Source organism: Plasmodium cynomolgi, chromosome 14 (genome assembly GCF_000321355.1).
Source record: "Plasmodium cynomolgi strain B DNA, chromosome 14, whole genome shotgun sequence".
In the NCBI taxonomy this organism is placed as follows: domain Eukaryota; phylum Apicomplexa; class Aconoidasida; order Haemosporida; family Plasmodiidae; genus Plasmodium; species Plasmodium cynomolgi.
In genome coordinates this window covers 545,684-563,900 of record NC_020407.1, presented here as the reverse complement: position 1 = coordinate 563,900, position 18,217 = coordinate 545,684, and the positions used below count along the sequence as shown (strand labels likewise).

The window sequence follows — 18,217 nt, the reverse complement described above, 5'->3', positions numbered from 1 at the left end:
GGGTTGTTGAGTAAAATTGTGTATATACATAGTGAAGTCGAGGCCAATATTATAGTGAAAATGCAGACATGACTCTGTAGAAGTAGGGGGTTAAACTTTGTGCCTTGTGATTTCCCCCCATCACTTTGCTTGTCACATGCATCGCTTAGGGGGTTATTAACCAGTGTGATATATGTATATACATATAACAATGTTCTACATAAGAATTGTGCCTTGCTTGGCATGTCACCGCAGCAAGGTCCATCAGCATGGCGCATCTTTGGGATGTTTCACATCCATAATTGTGCTGACAGTTTGAAGGGACGTTTTGCAGATGATTGTGTCGGCGTGGCGCTTTTTCTTACGTACTGTATGAAATTTACAACTTTGGCTATATCGTGCGGAGGGTGAAAAAAGCCGAAAGAAAAAAACGCATAACCGTGTAAACGTCGTTGTATGATCTTCTGAGAGGTTTAAAACGCGCGGCAGTGACTAATAGATGAATATGATGCAAAATCGTTTTGCTAATTATGCAATGAAAAATGCACAAGAGTCTTTCAGAAAAAAGGTGGTAATGTGTGCGTCCTCCGAAAGTTTATTCAGCGCGCAAGTGTCGCTGTAACACATATATCGCATGTTTTTATTCGTATATTTTCCCAAATGATGGGTTTAAAAAAAATTGCACATTTCTTGGAAATATAACCAAAGTATACTATTCCAGTTTAAACAAAAAAAAGGACACACACAGCGTTCGTATGTGCGTATGTGCACACTATTCGTTACGTAACATAAGGGACATAACATAAAAGAATAAAGTGATTAACACAGGCGACTTGTTGGTGTGTCATATATTTTGTCGCGTGATTTACCGTTTTGTTCACCATTTTATTCATTATTTGTGCTGTTTTAAAAAATATATATCCGTTCATCGCACGAATGGGGCAGAAAAAGGGTTGGCATCAATTGTTGAAGTTCAGACAAAAAGGCGTGAAATGTCCATTTTTCCATCCTTCAAAAAGTTCAAAAAATCGTTACACTGAGAGGCGCATGATAAGTCTACGTTTATGAATCGATAAAATCACGTAATGGAGTTAAAAAGTACGAAAGGGTGATGGAAGAAATGCCAAATTGGTTTCAGAATCTTCAAAGTTAGCCAAAATGGTATTTGTATTGCCTGTACGAGCTATATCTTTAAAAAAAAAAAAAAAAAAAAAAAAAAACAACGGCTATTTATACGCATTCATTGCACATATTTTTTTGTACATGGGTACGAAGCAAATGTAAAGGTCTGCAGTTGTCAAAAATAAAAATTCAAGCGTAGATTAAGGAAGGAGATTTAAAACAGAGTTATGGTAAACACACAGAAATGTTGTTTTGCTGTGTCAAAGATTTCACCAAATGTAGTTAAACCAGGTGACGAAATTAGCGTTTTTAGCGTCTGGGCGAACAGTTCACTTTTATTTTAGCATGCGTGGAAAAAAATGTGCTAGAATAATTTCGCAGCATTTGGGGACGCTTTTGCAAAACTTGTATAATTTCCTCAGTTTTGTGCGCTTTGTGCGACTCCCCCAGTTTTGTGCGCTTTGTGCGACTCCCTCAGTTTTGTGTGTTTTGTACAATTTTCTAAATTTTGTTCATGTTGCTCGCGTTTGCCTTTTTTGTGAAAATTTTTCCCGATGTTTTCGTTTTTCACTCGCGAAAGACCGTTGCGTCAAAATTATTTCATCACTAATTTGTTTGGCCCAGACTGTGCGCCTCCCCCCCCCCCTTTTTCGCAAAAATTAACTGAACTTACAACGTTTCAGTAGAGCAGTTAAAAACCAAGGGGGGGGATGTTATTTCTACGCACAGTAGAAAAGGGAAAAAAACGAAACGAGCAAAGAAACAAAAACTACAGTTGTGTTTGATTTTTCCTGCCAAGAGTTATAACCTCAAAATGGTGGGAAAATAGCGTATGTAACGAGTTAGCCACGTACATATATATATCTATTCCTACCGTAAGGGAATTAAAAAATTCCCTACGTTATCGCTAAACCCAGCTTTATTTTACTTTTGTCGTTTATGCTTAAGAGAGCCGCAAGGAGGAATCAAATTGTTCCTCAAATTGCCTTCCCCAAGCAACAACTTTTCGAAGACACATAAACCTACATGAGAAAAAAACGCACAGAGAGGGAAAAAAAAAAAAACGAATTATAATGAGCTACTCGCAGAACTTAGGCACCTCAAAGAAGACTCAAGATGTTTCCGGCACAAGTGACATGTAAGAAAAAGAAAAAAAAACAGAAAAAAAACGATAAGTACAACTGCAACGTTTAAATGTTATGTAGTACCACATGGGGGAGGGTGTTCATCCTGTGCGAGTACTTGTTGTGCACGAATCGTGTGTTCAGATTAAAATGCCCTTCATAAGTATACGTCAACGCGGTACGCAGATGTTGCCGCAAAATGGTCTTAAATAAGTGTTGGAGGAAGTGTGACCAACTTGCTCTTTGTGAACGTTATACGGTTAGGCGGTTATGCGGTTGGACGACAAAACGGCATTTAACCGTATTTAACTGCATTTAAGCGCATTCATAACTTTTGTGGCCTTGTGGCGATGAAGAGACAGGAACTTGGCACACGCAAATGTGCGATTAAAAGGGGAGCTTTGGACAAGGTTCACACGTACCATAAGATGCGCGCATTCCTTACTGCGTAGGAAGCATTGTGAGAAAGAAAAAAAATGAGCGTTACAGGGGAAGAGAAGGGAACTATTTTAATTGTGCCACGGAGGCATAATGAGCGTATCCCCCTGTAAAGCACTTCCAGCGCATTGTTCACTACTGAATACCGTTTGGTAGAACTTCGCACGAGGAAGAGACAAAACGAAGGAATAAAAGAATAAAATAATATTATTAAAATAAAGTAAAAAAATGAATGAGAATGAAAAGCTACCCTTTTTGCGGGTCATAGTACCCGTCCGGGACTGAACCCCACACTTTGCGTTTATGTATTGTCTTTTGTGCAAATTGTGCAGTCTTATTACTTCCTAAATGAGCAACATGATAAGGGCATCAGACAGTGTTCACTTTTTTATGCTTTTTTTGCGTGTTACGTCTACTGTGAGGGAGTATTTTTTTTTTTATGACTTCTACTTGAGATAGTTTTTTTAAGGGGTCCACAAGTACGCCTGCCTCTTTCCCGATAAAGAAATGGCGAAGACTCGCGCAATCATTATTTTAATGACACCTTTCCCCCCCTATTTTGTGCATATGCATATGCGTGTGTGTACGCACGTATGTTTACATATGCGCAAGTGAATGCTCTCCCCCCCCCCCACACACACACACACTTGTGCGTACTGGCTGATGAACGATGCATGATAAGAATCCGCCGTCTCTCCGTGCGTACAGCGGCGGTTAAGAATGCACCACACTTACATCTGCGCACATACGTGAACATGTTTTTTTTTTCAGAACGGAGAATGTGTACGAAAAGGAAATTAAGGAGATGAAGGATATGAACGGGATGAACGGGCTGGATAGCTCCAACGCCATTGCTCAGATGGAGGAGGACAGGGAGAACGAGCAGGAAAGGGAGAGAGAAAAAGTGAAGGAAAAAGAGAAGGAAAAGGTGAAGGAAAAGGTGAAGGAATCCCCCTCCAGCGACCATAAGGAAAAAAAACTCACGAAGAAAAACAATTTTATGAAAATTTTTAAAAAGAAGAAGAAAAAATCGGAAGAAGTGGAAGAGACATTTTCGAAAATATACGACTCAAATTGTGTTCTCTCGAATCCGAATAACGTAGACGAAGAAAAGTACTACCTCTCCTTCAGTGAACTAAACAGATGCGACGACATGTCCGATAAAATCGTGGAGGAACGTAGCCCAAGGGATACCAAACATGTGGGAAAAACACACACGGGAGAAGCAAACAAAAAGGATAAAAGAGTAGACAAGAAAATGTCAAGAGAGAGTAAAAAAAAAATGAAGATAAAAAAAAAAAATCTCTTCCATTGGGGATATTAAAAATGAGAAGAGGGACAAACTTACGGAAAAGCAGAAAAGTGGAGAAAATTTCAATGAGGAGGGCGATGCGGAGGACAGAAATTACAACTTTGAACCACATGAAGATTTAAAAAAAGAAATCGAAAAAATAAAAATAGATATAGACAAAATTAAGAAAAAGGGAAATGTAAAAAGAATATATGATGATTTGAAATATATACTCCTTTTCCAAAATGAAATAATTGACATACTCATAGAAGACATACGGAAGAATAAATTAAGGACAAAGTACGACTTGCTAGAGGACAGCACCGTGAAGGATGATGTAAATAAAATTATTTTAAATCATATAACATTGGATCTTTTAAAATTTAAATACATCAACACAAAATTGAAGGAGCTAATTCTCTGTGTATATGACACGAAGAAATTTAACGCCTTGATAAGAAAAATAGTATACAACAAATTGGATGAAATGAAAAAAATTGTGGATAAAAATGGAGAGCTAACTTTTGCAAAAACTATGTTGAGCTTTCTATACAAGCAGCTTAAGTACTGTCTAGAGGAAGAGGTACAGTCCTACTATGACCAAGTGAAAAATGTGAACGACGATATTCATAACTTGAAAAAAAATATTGTTCACATCATTTTTGAGGCCATAAATGACGTGAGCTCATTGCCACATCCAAGTGAGATATACCACACGAATGAGAAGAACGCCAAGTATGAATCGGAGCTGAGGAAGAAGCAGATCATGTGTCCAGAATATCAGAAGGACTTGAATAGCTTTTTCTCCCTATACGATAGTGTGCATCTCGAGAGAGGAAGCACCCATCAGCAGGGGGTAAACCAAAACAAGTTTAAAAATTTCTGTGTTTTAGGCAGCGAGAGGAATAATAATAATATGCCTCTCCCCCAAATGATGAATAAGAATGTAACATTTGGTGATCATACCGGTGGGGGTGTGAACAAAACATACTTGATAAATTCCGGACAGTTGCTAAACTATCCACCGTCTACCACCATTTTGAATCATTCATATGTGGTTGGAGATGTGCCCCGGAGGAACGGCTCCAATTTTAGAACCCACAAATTCGTTTCGCACACCGCGCCCATAGATGTGAGTTATTCAACGAAGGGAACTCAGCAGCCTTGTTCTTATGTGTCTAATTTGAAGGCAACAAAGGGGGGCACCTACTCGGACGACTTGAACAGTTATTATGGTGAGGCCACTTCTGCAGTGCTTAGGAATGAACATCACGCAAATGGGATTCGCTATATTTATGGAAAGAGTGATGGTCACAGAATGCAAAGCAGCAGTAATCGTCTAATGAGGGGCGTTGCTAAGGAATGCACCTTATTCTGCAATGGACTAGATAAAATGAGAAGCTTGGGTAACTTTACGGAGCACACGAATGATCACCCCGTGGTGGGGAACAACCCCTATGCGCAGTATCAAGTTGGATGTGATGATCTTCGCAGGGGAGATGTATTCCTTGTGGAGAAAATGAACTGCAGCCCGCGGATTACGCAACCCGTGGGATGGAACAGTCATGCTGGTGGGTTCACAGTACCTTATCGTGTGGATGCGCAGAATGGTGATCTGATCGAAAGGGGGCGCATAGACCCTCTGCGGAGTGTTTACCTGGGCAGTGGGCATGATAGGAACAACCCTGTATGCGCCCCTTCCATGGGAGCTACCTCCCCCACGGTCCATACCGCCATTCATTATGCAGACCCGAGTGGTGGGGCAGACCAGGCGAGGAACCCAATGGAGTACACCGGATTCGAAATAATATCCAGCAAGGAAGATATAAAAAAGCTGGAGGCCTTTCTAAACGACAAATGGGGAAGTTTTAGGCTGTTTGAAAAGTGGATGAAGGATTGCTCCAAGTGGCAATGGATAGATTTGAAGCTTCAGAGGGAGTACATAAGTAGCAATGTTGATTTGGAGAAGCTGAAGGAAGAAAAAAAAAAATACTTGGAGAAATGTATAAACAAGAAAATAAAGGAATTGTGGTGCGGACGCATGAAAGGTCTAATGAATTTGAAGCTGTGCGACATGGAAAAAAAACTTGCAAAAAATTTTACTTCAAATAATGTCATTAGTAAAAATATTTATGAAGTTATATTGGATTACGAGAGGAGCTCTATGTGCTACCAAGATTTGTATTCAAGGATATTAAGTGCACAGGGGGACAACAAAAAGATGAGCTCACTATTTAAAAAGTACAACGTGTTTAGAGAAAAAAACAGTGATGATGAAGAGGCCAACTTTACCCACGGGGAGGGGAAAAAGAACTCCATTACCAACACGGAGGGTACTAAAGATGCACATAAAAAAAAGGGCTATGTGCAGTCCTTGATTTACAGCTTTAATAAGAAGTCGCACAAGCAGAGTAGTGCTAAAAACGGCTCTCATCTGAAGAAGGAAAATGAGCAGTCGAACCAGAAGAAGGGGGGCACCACTTCGGTGAAGGAATCGCCTAATTCGAAGGAGCACACCTTCGCGGAAAATGGAGACAACGCGAACAAGGGGGACGCAACTGTGAAGACGAATGCGCATACTAGTGAGAAGACGAATGCGCATACCAGTGTGAAGACAAATGCGCATACCAGTGTGAAGACAAATGCGCATAGTAATGAGAAGAAGGACAAGGATAAGGACAACATCGGGGAAGAGGTCCGTAGTAACCACCCCGATAGGGTAAACAACTCCTACATTTACAACGATTCGTATCTGCATACTGACTCGCGAGTTAGGAGCGGCTCCCATATAGGATGCGAGTCGCGTAGTGGAAGAAGCCCCTCTGAGCGGAAGAGCGAGTCCCACGGCAGCAGCAGTTCCAGCTCGTGTGTACGCATAGGACGGTCAAGCATAAAGAAAAAAGAAAACAACGGCTCCTTCTTCGACAGCTTCTTTTTCTTCAAAAGTGAAGTCAACAAAAAGAGCTCCGGGAGCAAGTCGGGTAGCTCCGAATCAGCGGCCAAGTCCAAATCCAAATCCAAGTCGAATAGCTCACAAAATGAAGATGACTACCCCATGGAGTATTCCAAAATTGTGGAGTCAAGTAAATATAACAAAAAGAAAAAGAAAAAAAAGAACAAAAAGAGTAACATGAGTACCTTTAAAAAGATTTTTTATCTGAACAGGAAAAAAAAAAGCAAGGAGAAGTCCTCCGACAGCGATGAATCTTCGTCCGACTCATCCGCAAAGGGGGAGAAAAAGGAGAAAAAGGAGAAACGCGCAAAGGGTAAGGAAGACGCCACCAGGGGGGAGAAAAAAGATCATGCGAGGAAGTCAACACGGAAAAAGGGCAGCGTAAAAAAGGGAAGCCTAGACCAAAGTCACATCGCTTCGGACCGTCAGTCTTCCTCTGATGAGGAAGAGTACAAATATGAAGGAGAATTCGAATACGAAATTTTAGAAAAGGAAGTGGGGGACCATCTACACTTGGAAAAGGGAAAGGAAAAAATCGTGTCCATTGAAGAACTACACAAGGAACAGAGTTGTGATCTGTTGGCCAAGTCGAATGTTAGCGATGGTGTGGGCGCGAGGAAAAGTCTCAACAGGGTGAAGGATGCAGGGAAGGAAGAATCCAAGCAGGAGAAGCAGCAGGAGAAGCAGCATGAAAAACAGCAGGAAAAGCAGCAGGGGAAGCAAGGAGATAACCACCCAGGGAAGCAAGAAAGCAAAGGAGCAGGTGCGCAGGAAGGGAAAAACGAACCCACAAAAAATGGAAGAGCTAAGGGAGCAGAACCCTTATTGGTGAGCCAAATTAACGATCACATGGAAGAAAGCACACGTCGTGTGTCATACACCAAAGCGAGTGAGCTAAATAAGGTACACTCATTTGTGGAGGGCCACTCGATCAGTTTAGGAAAAAATTCCAAGCAAACGTCCAGCGTGGTAAATAAAAAGGCGAGTTCTTTTGTGGACGATGGGTCAGGCGCACTGGGGGAACACAAAAGGAAGAGCATCCGTTACGGTGAAGGTAACGTGAATGCTCAGAATGTAGCAGAAGGGGTAGACGCAAAAGTGGCAGACGAAATCGGACCGGATGACCAAACGGCGGGGGGAGAAAAATCACGGAATAATAACACCCACGAGGGGGAACCCCGAAATGGAAGCAAAAAAAATAACTCCATTACCCACTCGGACATTTCGTACTACTCACATGATGAAGAAGAAGAGGAGGTAGACTCAGGGGGAAAGAAATACGACAATTTCTCAAGCCTAGGTTCCATAAAAAAAGGAAATAAAAAAAATAAATTTAATAAATTCTTTAAGAACTTGGGAAAATTTAGCTTCAAGCCATCGAAAAAGAAGTCCAAAAATATGTCCACCCTCAGAAGTGAAATCATTTTGAAGAGTGCACCCAGTGTTGGTTCCAACGAAAATAATGATGAACATATGGATGAAGAAATATTAGAGAAGGATCACGAAGGGGTGAGGTCCAAAGGAATGAGTGCACATGGGAAAATGTATATTTCGAAGAGCTTCTTGCTAAGTAGTGAAGTCAGTAATAAAAGCGGGGAGGGTATCGCCAAACGAAAAATGAGCAACCAAGTGGACAAGTTATATTCCTATATAAACAAACTGAAGGAGAAAAAAAAGAGCTCCATCGAAACGGAGGTAAACTTGAATGATGAGAGGGAGAACGATGAGAGGAAGAATGATGAGAGGGCGAATGGTGAGAGGGCGAATGATGCAGCGGAGGAGGAACAACAGCAGAGAAACGGAGAGAGGAAGTCAAGTGGGAGGGCAATTCCCCCCATGCGTATTATCAGTCGCATCGAAACTGCAAACAGTATGAGTGTGTCCAATGAAAATATCACGAAGGAGGTAAAAAAAAACGAGTCGGGAGTAAACCCTTTGATGAAGAGACCATACAGCAGTGGCAACATAAACGGGGGGGATAATTATTTGGGTGAACATCTTCTTGATATGAGCAGCCCTAGGGGACAGAAAAAGTCGCCGCGCTTTGGCTACAGCATGTCTAATCAGGAGATCTCAGAAGGAAGCTGCAATTCGGGCGATAGCGCCTCAGGTGGGAATATCACATATGAGGGTAGTTCAGGGAAAGGGGGTGGAGAAGCCACAGCGGAAAAGAAACACCGAAGTGGAAAAATTGACAAGGGGAGAAAAGTTGGGGGTGCAAAGAGGAAGGAAAGGAAAAAGGACAAAGGGGAGAAGCTGGAATCGCGAAGTTCGCTGGAATCGCGAAATTCGATGGACTCGGAAAATTCGATGGACTCGGAAAATTCGATGGACTCGCGGAATGCGCGGCGTGGAGTGAAAACGCCCAGCTTGTCGTTTTCCTCAGACAACCTAAGCAATTACGTGAAGAGCAAGTACCACGTTAAGGAGAACGCAGAAATCCACAGAGAGGTGATGAGCTCCGTAAGTGCCATGGACAGGAAGCTGGGCGACAGCATGTACAGTAGCTTATACCTCGAAGAAAGTGACCAGAAATTTAAGCAAAATATTTCGAAAAAATTTTTAAGCAAAAAGAAAAGCTCAAGAAGTTCAAGAAGTGAAAGGTATTTCAAAAAGGGGAGTCGAAAGAGGGACGATAATTCTTCAAACTCTTTGGACATTGTTAGGTTATCAAGTTTTAAGTCAAAGTCAGATGTGAAGCTCTCGTGTAGTAACGGCAAGGGCAGTTCTTTCTCGTTGTCCGATTCGAAGGAGAATCACATTTCGCGTGGGTACATGTCAGACAGCAGGAAGGAGAATAATTCGTACTACAAATATGTTCAATCGATATTACCCTTTGGGATGATGGCTCATCGGGAAAATGCTAGTCACGATGGGGATTCAGAAGATGGAAGAAAGGGACGTCTATCGGAGAGGAATGGCTAATATGTGTTGGGGAGAAGTGCCGGAGATACTTTCCACACGATGGATCTGACAGGCGAAGAAACCGACAGGGGAGCAGTTTCTCCTTCGGCTGGATTTCCTGGCAGGAGGAAAGTTACCCAGATGGAGGCATACACTTTGCACAGAACTGCACGCTCATCTTCTCGTAACCCTTTTTTGTTCTCACGAGAATTTATCATTTTTTTGTAAATAATATGTGCATGTTTCACCGTACCCATTTAGTGGAAACTACTGGACAGTCTTCTTTTCACTGGCAATCGTATGTTACCCTTCTTCGACGCAAAGTTGAGTGTGCTTATGGAGAAGCGTTATTGTTTTTTTTTTTTTTTTTTTTGTTGTGTGTGATGGAAAGATGAAAAAAAAATAAAAAAAGGCTAATACACGTTCGTTCGCGTAGCACAACGAAGTGGTCACATCTCTATTGCAACGTTTCACGAAAGTTTGCAAAATTGACATTGCTTCTGGGGGCTTCTCCCATCAGTGTTGTTGTTTTGTTGTGTCTCTGTCACATTGCTATTTAGTTACATTACATTACATTATGTTTTTTTTTTTTCGTGTCCCCTTGTCAAAAAGCATCATTGGGGGAGGAGGTGCGGAAGCATAGCCGACAAACCGCTTCCCCCTTTTGCGCGTTTGTTTCGTTCATTTTTCCCAACTTGAGTTAATTAATTTTGTAAATGTATACAGACGTGACGAACTGGGCATCCCCATCGCTCTCCGGTTTGCCGCTCGCGCATGTGTGCAAGGTGGAATTTATTTTATTTATTTATTTTATTTATTTAACCTAATGGTGAGGGACTAAGCATTCCACTTTTTCTTATTTTTCTATTTTCATGTAAAACTGGAAGGTGTATTGAGCAGTTCCTTTTCAAAGTGGGCATAGAGAAAAGCTGTGAACGTTTTTGCTGATTAGAGGATTCATGTGTGCATGAATTTTGTCCGCACCGAGTTGTCCCCCAGGTGTGATGCCTTAAGAGAAAACGACTATGTAGTGAAGCGGTGATCGTTGAAGGGGGGAGGAGGGGATAAAGAAAAAGGCACTTTATTCCCTTTTAAAGATCCTTATTAACCGTCCATTGGGTGCTCTCAAAGATTGGCATCACAATTTATATCTACACAAATTTGCAATTTTTTTTTTTTGCCGAACCGTCGTTACCATTTTCTCGCCGCTTTGTGCGCATGCAAATTGGCTGCCTATATTTTCACTCCCTTGTTTTCCATCCCGTAGTGCAAAAGGGTTCATAACATGGCATATGTACTAGCGGTGCATACCACTGCATGCACACACTGGAGCACATTTGAATGGGGAACCTTCTTTTCGATGCTTGCAGCTGAATTGTTCACAAGTGCAAGGGGCACTCGCTTCATTGTGAGCATCTCACGTGGTACATTTTGTACTGAATCGCATAAAATTTTTTTTTAAAAAATCCATTTGTTGCAACCGCTTTGCCGTTATTGCGCATAAAGGGCAAATTATTGAAAGCTGTTTGGTTGGAACACAGGAGTGTGTAAAAATGGCTGTTTGGTGTAATTCGGGGAGAACAAAATTGCTAGGTGAGCTTGCTCTGTTCGTTCTCCCTAAATTTTTAGGTCACGCGAGTGATTTTTGGCGGAACCACTTTGCAACTGGTTGAGGCGAAAGGTGCAGACATACGCACGTACCTTCTGGATGCGCAGTGTCCCCCAACCTCGTCTCTTTTAATCCCACGCAAAAAGGTGAAGAAAATGGCGCACAAGCGAAACAGCTACTGCCGCTACTGTCGCTACTGCCGCTTATGCCGCTTCTTCCGCTGCCCCCACGTGGGTAGCCCAACTAGCTTTCAAACTTGGACGTGTCGTAGCAGCTTTTATGCTGCTTGAAAAACTGCTCAAAGTTTTCCCTTTGCTCCTTTAAATTCCAGTCCTCCTCATTGTACACATTTTCAAAGAGGCCACCCACAATGTTGTATCTTTTAATGCTTTCATGTTTCTTCAATTCCTTGAGGACTTTTTCTTTGACGGCTTTTCTGTGCAGTTCATCATCCTTATCTGTGTACAGTTTTTTATTCTTTAAGTAAAGGAATAGTCTACTTATTGGATGAACCCCATCCTTTTTCCAAGCATCATTTTCTTCCTTCGGTCTGTATAGGGTGGAATCATCTGAGGTGCTATGGTGGCCATATCTGTAGGCCATAAATTCCATAAAGACCGGTTTAGACTGTTCGGTGCAAATTTCCCTCATTTTTTTTGCAGCTAAATAGGTTGCAAATAAATCATTTCCATCCACCCTAACGGATTCTATACCTAAAGCTAGTGCCCTAGGAGCCACACCATCACCTCTGTACTGATCTTTTATAGAAGTAGATATAGCATAGAGATTATTTTTGCAAATAAACATGGTTTGCGATTCTCTTACAGCTGCAAAATTTAAAGCGGCATAAAAATCTCCTTCCGATGAAGAACCATCCCCACAAAACGTAGCAGCAACAGCTTTCTGATTTTTCAATTTCAACGCATAACCACAACCAGCAGCATGAGATAATTGAGATGCTAAAGGAGTTGTAATTGTATGTATGTTTAATTTCTTACTAGTGTAACAAATACACATTTGTCTTCCTTTCCCCTCATCATATTTGTTCCCAAACAGTTGATTAACTATGTCCGGGTAATCAAATCCCCTAGACAGTAAAATACCTGTTTCTCTATATTGACAATATAGGTGGTCATCTGGAGTCAGGACTTTTCCCAACCCAAATTGGATCCCTTCTTCTCCATCATTTACAATGTAAAAAGAAATTCTACCTTGTCTTTGAATACCATAAAAGATTTCATCCCATATTGAAAATTCAACCATCTGTTTGTATAGGTTCAATATTTCTTCATCTTCAAAGGGGGCACTATGACCATCTAATAAATTTCCTTCCGTATCTAGTATACGGAATATAGGTATTTTGTTCACTTCATTTGTCGTTTTTAATTCGGTTGAGAATTCCGAGTGGATGAGTCCGTCTGTGTATATTTTATATGCAGATAGATTTTTCTTCTGACTTAGGTTGCAAATGTTCCTCTTCGTGCAGAAACGGGGGAAGTTGGTTTTCCTACAGAGGTACTTTTGAACTAGGTTCCTCATTTTGGCTAGCCGTTGCACGATACGTGTGTAGGAGTGGCTTACACGTGTATATATCTGCCCACGTGTGTGCGTTGCAGTTTTGGCTTGCTATCACAGTTTTTACGTGTCGTTTTTTCACCTTTCCGTTGGTCCGTTCCAACTTGAATTTTTTTTTTTTGCGGGTAAGTGGTGTGGGGGGTTTATTATCCACCTAACCTAGTTCTGTGTACGCAAAAATGTACATGAATTCACAACTGTTTTTTAGGGTGCGCCAAGTAGAGGAAACACAAAACGAGCTCATTAATTTTTTTTTTCCTAGTAACACCAGATGTTGAGGAGGAAGTGGTGGTTGCATAATGTAACGCCAAGAGGAAGCATAATCACAGTTAAGTGCTAATTATTTTGTCGCGATTTAGTTGATACATAGGATGAACGTGGAAAAAAAAAAAAAAGAGAATACCTCACGAAGCAATTATAAAAACTGCTGCCGTATCACCGATGTAAGCATTCATACTAACATTTGTCAAATGCTTATTTATTTATCCTTGTTTCCCCAGCTGTGCAAATATTTTTATACGCGTACATGCACGATATGTTGGCATCATTTTACATCCCGAACTTCTGATCTCTTTTTATTTCCCCAAGGAAAGCACCTCCCCGATAATAGTCACCTTTATGCACTTTTCCCATTGTTCAAATGAAAGTATAAAAAAAAAAAAATTGCCGTGGATTCTTGTCGGCAAAAATATGCGTTACGCTTCCTGCGGTGCACTTAAATTCGAACGAACACAGTTTGGTTCTTCAGGAGCGGCACGGTATTTCACGGGATGTACAAAAAATTTTGGCAGTTTTCCAAGTTTGGTCAATTGGTCAGTTTGGCCGATTTTGCCAATTTTGTCAATTTTGCCAATTTGGTCAGTGTTGCAAATTTTCCCAATTTTGTCAGTGTTGCTAATTTTTTCTACTTTGCAAACGGCCCCATTTAAGCATCCTTTTTGGTGCACCTCCCTTTTTACACCTTTTAAAAAAGTTTCTCATTATTTGCGCTGAATAGGATTGGCCCTAGCTGTGCTCATTCCCGCGTGCTTTACGAACGAAATGAACAATAAAAAAAATTGAAAAAAAAAAAAATTAAAGTATTAGCCATTCGCAATAAGGTAACAATAGTTAAATTAAAAAATTTATTTGTAGCCCCATCGAAATAAGCAACTCAATTTTTACCACCCCACGCAGGATTATGTGAAATTACTTTGTATACATGCCATTTCTTTTGATAAAATGAAAACTTAGCGTTAATTTCCCATATCACACTGTGCCACAATACGTTGTGTCCTGTTTTGACCAAATTATGGGGCTGCCATCCTTTCACATTTAACCATTTTACTTTTACAAGATGGGAGAAACAAACAGGCAAGCTGAAAATGTGCAGACCTGAGAGTGAAAATGTATCTATGGTGGGTACTATCTAAGAGGAATAATAAAGCAAAGGAAAGGGAATGTGTCACGTACCGAATAACCCCTTCTGATCAAATTGGGAGGAGAAATAAATTCGTTCGAATGCCCTTTCGATTGGCAGCGCTAAAACGGCTAAAAGGAAAATGCGCTTCCACCGGGGTATGCACCTACACCCCCGTATTGTGCACAGGATGAGTGTAATACACATAAATACCTCTGACATTTCCTGTGCAACAAAAGCAGAGTGTCAATAATTTCGACTGACTGCTAAAAGAGCTACTCGCACACGAGCTAAGCGTACTATGCTCAGTCAGCCATCAGTAGGTTACACCTCTACAACATGCGCATAGTTAAAAAGTCCTTAACGTTTTCCTGAATGTGTCGCATCTCTAGTTATACGCAATCAATAGCAGATTGCCACCTTTACAATTTTGATGATTCCCTTTGGGTGATTCCGCAAAAAAAAATTACTACAAAATAAAAACAGAAAAAAATAATTAACCTTTTTTTTTTTTTGCATGTTGCGTGGGACTACTACATACTGATTCCTTTTCGAAGGAGTACATCGCTTCTACAAGAATAATGCTCCCTGTTTTGAATTTACTGAAAAAGTGGCCCCTACAACAAACTGCATTTTTTTCCCACCCCATTTTTGGAACTTTTCCGCATCGTGTAATTAGGCGTCTTTTTTTAAATTTTCCCTTAACTGAGGCTTCCTTCTTACGTAGCTGCAAAGTTACACTTATTTTTCATAATTTATCAAAATTAAAAGAAAAAAAAAAAAATGGGAGGCAATATAACGCACACAACTGAGTCAGAAAAAAAAAAAAAATGAAGCGTAAACCGTATGCACAGTATGGATGTAAAATTGGGATTTTTCTTGAAGGATGTTAGTTTATATACGTAAGACTGTTTTTGTTCGGATTAGCTGGCTATTTTAAAATGAACGTTCCCTTTTTTTATTTATTTTTTAACTGCTGTCATTTTAGCTTCTCTCAACAGGAAACAAAAAAGAATCTACATGCGCATGCAGATAATGAATAAGGAAAGGGGAAAAAAAAAGAAAAAGAAATAAAAAAACTGCATTCATTTATTTCTGAAAAAGAATGCTTTCATTTAGAAAAAAAAAAAAAAAAAAAAAGTGAAATTTAAAAGACGAACAGATTTACGCATGTCACACGGACATCTGCGCATTTGCATGTGTAATAAATCATGTGAAGGCATGAAAATGGGATGTACAATTCTGACGCACACGAACGTAAGTGTATAAATGCACAATTATATAATTATGTAAATTTATAAACATCTGTTCGTGTAACAATTTGTTAGCCTCACAAATAAATTGCGAAAACAACATCAATTCCAGTTAAATTGCAACTGCGGAAGTTAATTCACAAAAATTGAATATTGCTGACAACTGTCCAAGGAAAAACACCATGAGCCTGCTTTGCAGCAAAGGCGTAGACACGTTCGTTTATGTAAATATATACATATGCATATTTACACATATGCATATTTACTCGCGTGTACCCTTTTACGACGTCGATTTTGTCGTGTGAAGGCGCATTTTTCATCTTGAAACCCCATCAGCCATGCCCCCCTTCACAAAACAGAGGAACCTCATCTCACTTTGCTCTTTCAAACTTTATAGGCATAATATTGGAACATTACTGCAATTTTTACGTAGCCCCTGCGAAATTGTCATTTTTTAAAAAAAGTTGATGCCTCATCACACTGCGAAGATTTTTTTCAAAATAGCTCATATTTTTTTTGCCAAATTTTAGTTTTCCCTGATAATAATAGACTCTTCCTTTATTTAAGTAAGGCATTCATCGAGGGAGCAGCAAAAGAAGGAAAAAAAAAAATAAAAAAAAGATATATGTATATACGTATGCCTCTAATCAGCGTAAAAATCACTACGTTGTGCAATTGCAGCTTATCCAACAACTTCTCATGTGTTAACATTACACGCAGATGCACACAACGCCAATGCGCCCGTACTTTTTTATGTGTATTTTCTCCCCTTTTAGAAAATGTTCGCAACAGTGATATCCCCCGTGGTGACGGTGCAGCCTGCGCCAGTTGTTTACACAACTACGTACAGTGTCGTGCCACAAACAGTTGTGTACACGATTCCACAGACCTTACCGATTATTAAAAATATTCAAGTTATCCCTTCCCATCAAGTATGCCTTAGCTACGCGTATGCCGCGCCCGTAACGACTATTATCCTTTAAAATTCGATGTGGACATATGATAGACGTTGGGAAGAATGAAGAGAAATTTAATGAAGTGGGATAGGAGTATGCACATGGCGGTTAATTTTGTCTTTATGTACGTCCACAAAAGGATGTTACTCAGGTATGAACATTTCATTAGTGCTGAGAAAAGGATATTAACCAGTTGGAAATAGTATCAAGGGGCAGAGAAAAAATATTCAGGAAACATTTTATGGAAAACCAATGAAATAACTTTGGAGATGTCTATTATTGGAGAGGAAAAACAATTTGAGAGGGGACCATAAAAATTGCTTATAATTTTTCGTTTACTAATATGTTTACATATAAAAAAAAAAAAAAATTATCGAATTATCCATGTCGTGCTTTTCGAAATGGATTTCCTTCAACGACATGTTTGAAAAACATGTTGTATATGCATCCCTCCTTAGTTTGAATTCCTTTCACTTTTTTCGTTTTTGCTCTTTACACTTATGAGCGCTTGTGTGGTTTCTTTTTACGTGTAAACATGCTTATATATACCAAGGAGTTTTAATGAATTTTTTTACTCTCCTCATTTTAAGAATCAACTAACATGTTAGATTATAAAAAATTTAATTCTGAATGTAAGCTTTTTTCTGTTTGGCCTTAAACAAAACACTTGTGTGTAGTTGTTAAGCCTAGCTTGTTCTGCGCTGGTAAATTTTGCTAGAATATCAAAAGTGAGTTCTAGCCCAAGTGGTTATAAAATATTTAGCTTAAAATTTCTTGGCAATGACCTTCCCAGTTCAGCGGTACGAGGTGGCATGAACAACAAGCAGGACAAGAAAAAAAAATAAAATAAAATAAAATAACAAACTTACCTTGCTCATTAATAATTTTTTTTTTTTTTTTTTTTGCAATTTTTCCATATTAATAGCTATATTTGCCAAAAAAAAAACATTTCGCTGTATGTTACTAGCCAATTTTTGCTACTTTCTGAAAAAAAAAAAAATACTACCTGCCTATTTTGCACGCAGGAAAGCAAAGATATACGGGAAATCGTGTAACAAGTAAAGCTGTCAAAAGTATATGTCGTTTTTCGAGCAAAATTAAGCCGTTGTTGAAAAGCTGTTCCTAAAACGAGACAAAAAGAATAGCATTTTGCTCACGAAATAAGTTATAAAGCTATTTTTTTTTTTTTTTCTTTTTTTCCTTACAATTTTAAAAAATAGCTAGCTAAAAAATTAAATAATTCACGAAAAAATGTAGACAGTTTTTAACTTCATTTTTGTTCCATTTTGTTTTGCTTATTCTTTTCCTTTATTTACATTTAATTTTTGTGCAATTTTTTTTTTTTACATTATTTTATTCTTTAAAACGTTTTTATCCAATAATTGTTATAGTATCTCATCGGAAGAGTCCAACAAAAGATTTTTGAGCACACCGAAGATTTCCTAATTTTTCAACGCCTTTTACAGAACACAAATTTGCAGAGTTGCGCCGCTTTTGATAGCAATTTTTTAATCCTTAATATACCCCCTTCGTAAAGATGTCTGTCGTTTATGTTCCCAGTTCCGCGGCGGTTTACAAATCGTGCGTGTCTGTACCCGTGGTTGCAACATCGAA

At 39.5% G+C, this 18,217-nt stretch overlaps 3 protein-coding genes across 3 annotated transcripts; 2 read left to right on the top strand and 1 right to left on the bottom strand.

Moving 5' to 3' along the window:
* Window positions 1–2,891: 2,891 nt before the first annotated feature.
* Window positions 2,892–9,832, top strand: PCYB_142220 (hypothetical protein; the record flags this gene model as incomplete). The annotated part of the gene is made up of 4 exons (XM_004224693.1): window positions 2,892–2,930; window positions 2,996–3,039; window positions 3,435–3,864; window positions 3,998–9,832. 4 exons carry the CDS (start codon window positions 2,892–2,894, stop codon window positions 9,830–9,832), a joined length of 6,348 nt encoding a protein of 2,115 aa, XP_004224741.1.
* Window positions 9,833–11,663: 1,831 nt separating this feature from the next.
* PCYB_142210 (2-oxoisovalerate dehydrogenase alpha subunit mitochondrial) lies at window positions 11,664–12,959 on the bottom strand (the record flags this gene model as incomplete). The annotated part of the gene is made up of 2 exons (XM_004224692.1): window positions 11,664–12,379; window positions 12,419–12,959. 2 exons carry the CDS (start codon window positions 12,957–12,959, stop codon window positions 11,664–11,666), a joined length of 1,257 nt encoding a protein of 418 aa, XP_004224740.1.
* A 3,467-nt stretch (window positions 12,960–16,426) lies between these two features.
* PCYB_142200 (hypothetical protein) lies at window positions 16,427–16,630 on the top strand (the record flags this gene model as incomplete). Its single annotated transcript, XM_004224691.1, has 1 exon — window positions 16,427–16,630. The coding sequence occupies one exon, from the start codon at window positions 16,427–16,429 to the stop codon at window positions 16,628–16,630; it is 204 nt and encodes a 67-aa protein (XP_004224739.1).
* Between the last annotated feature and the right edge of the window lie 1,587 nt (window positions 16,631–18,217).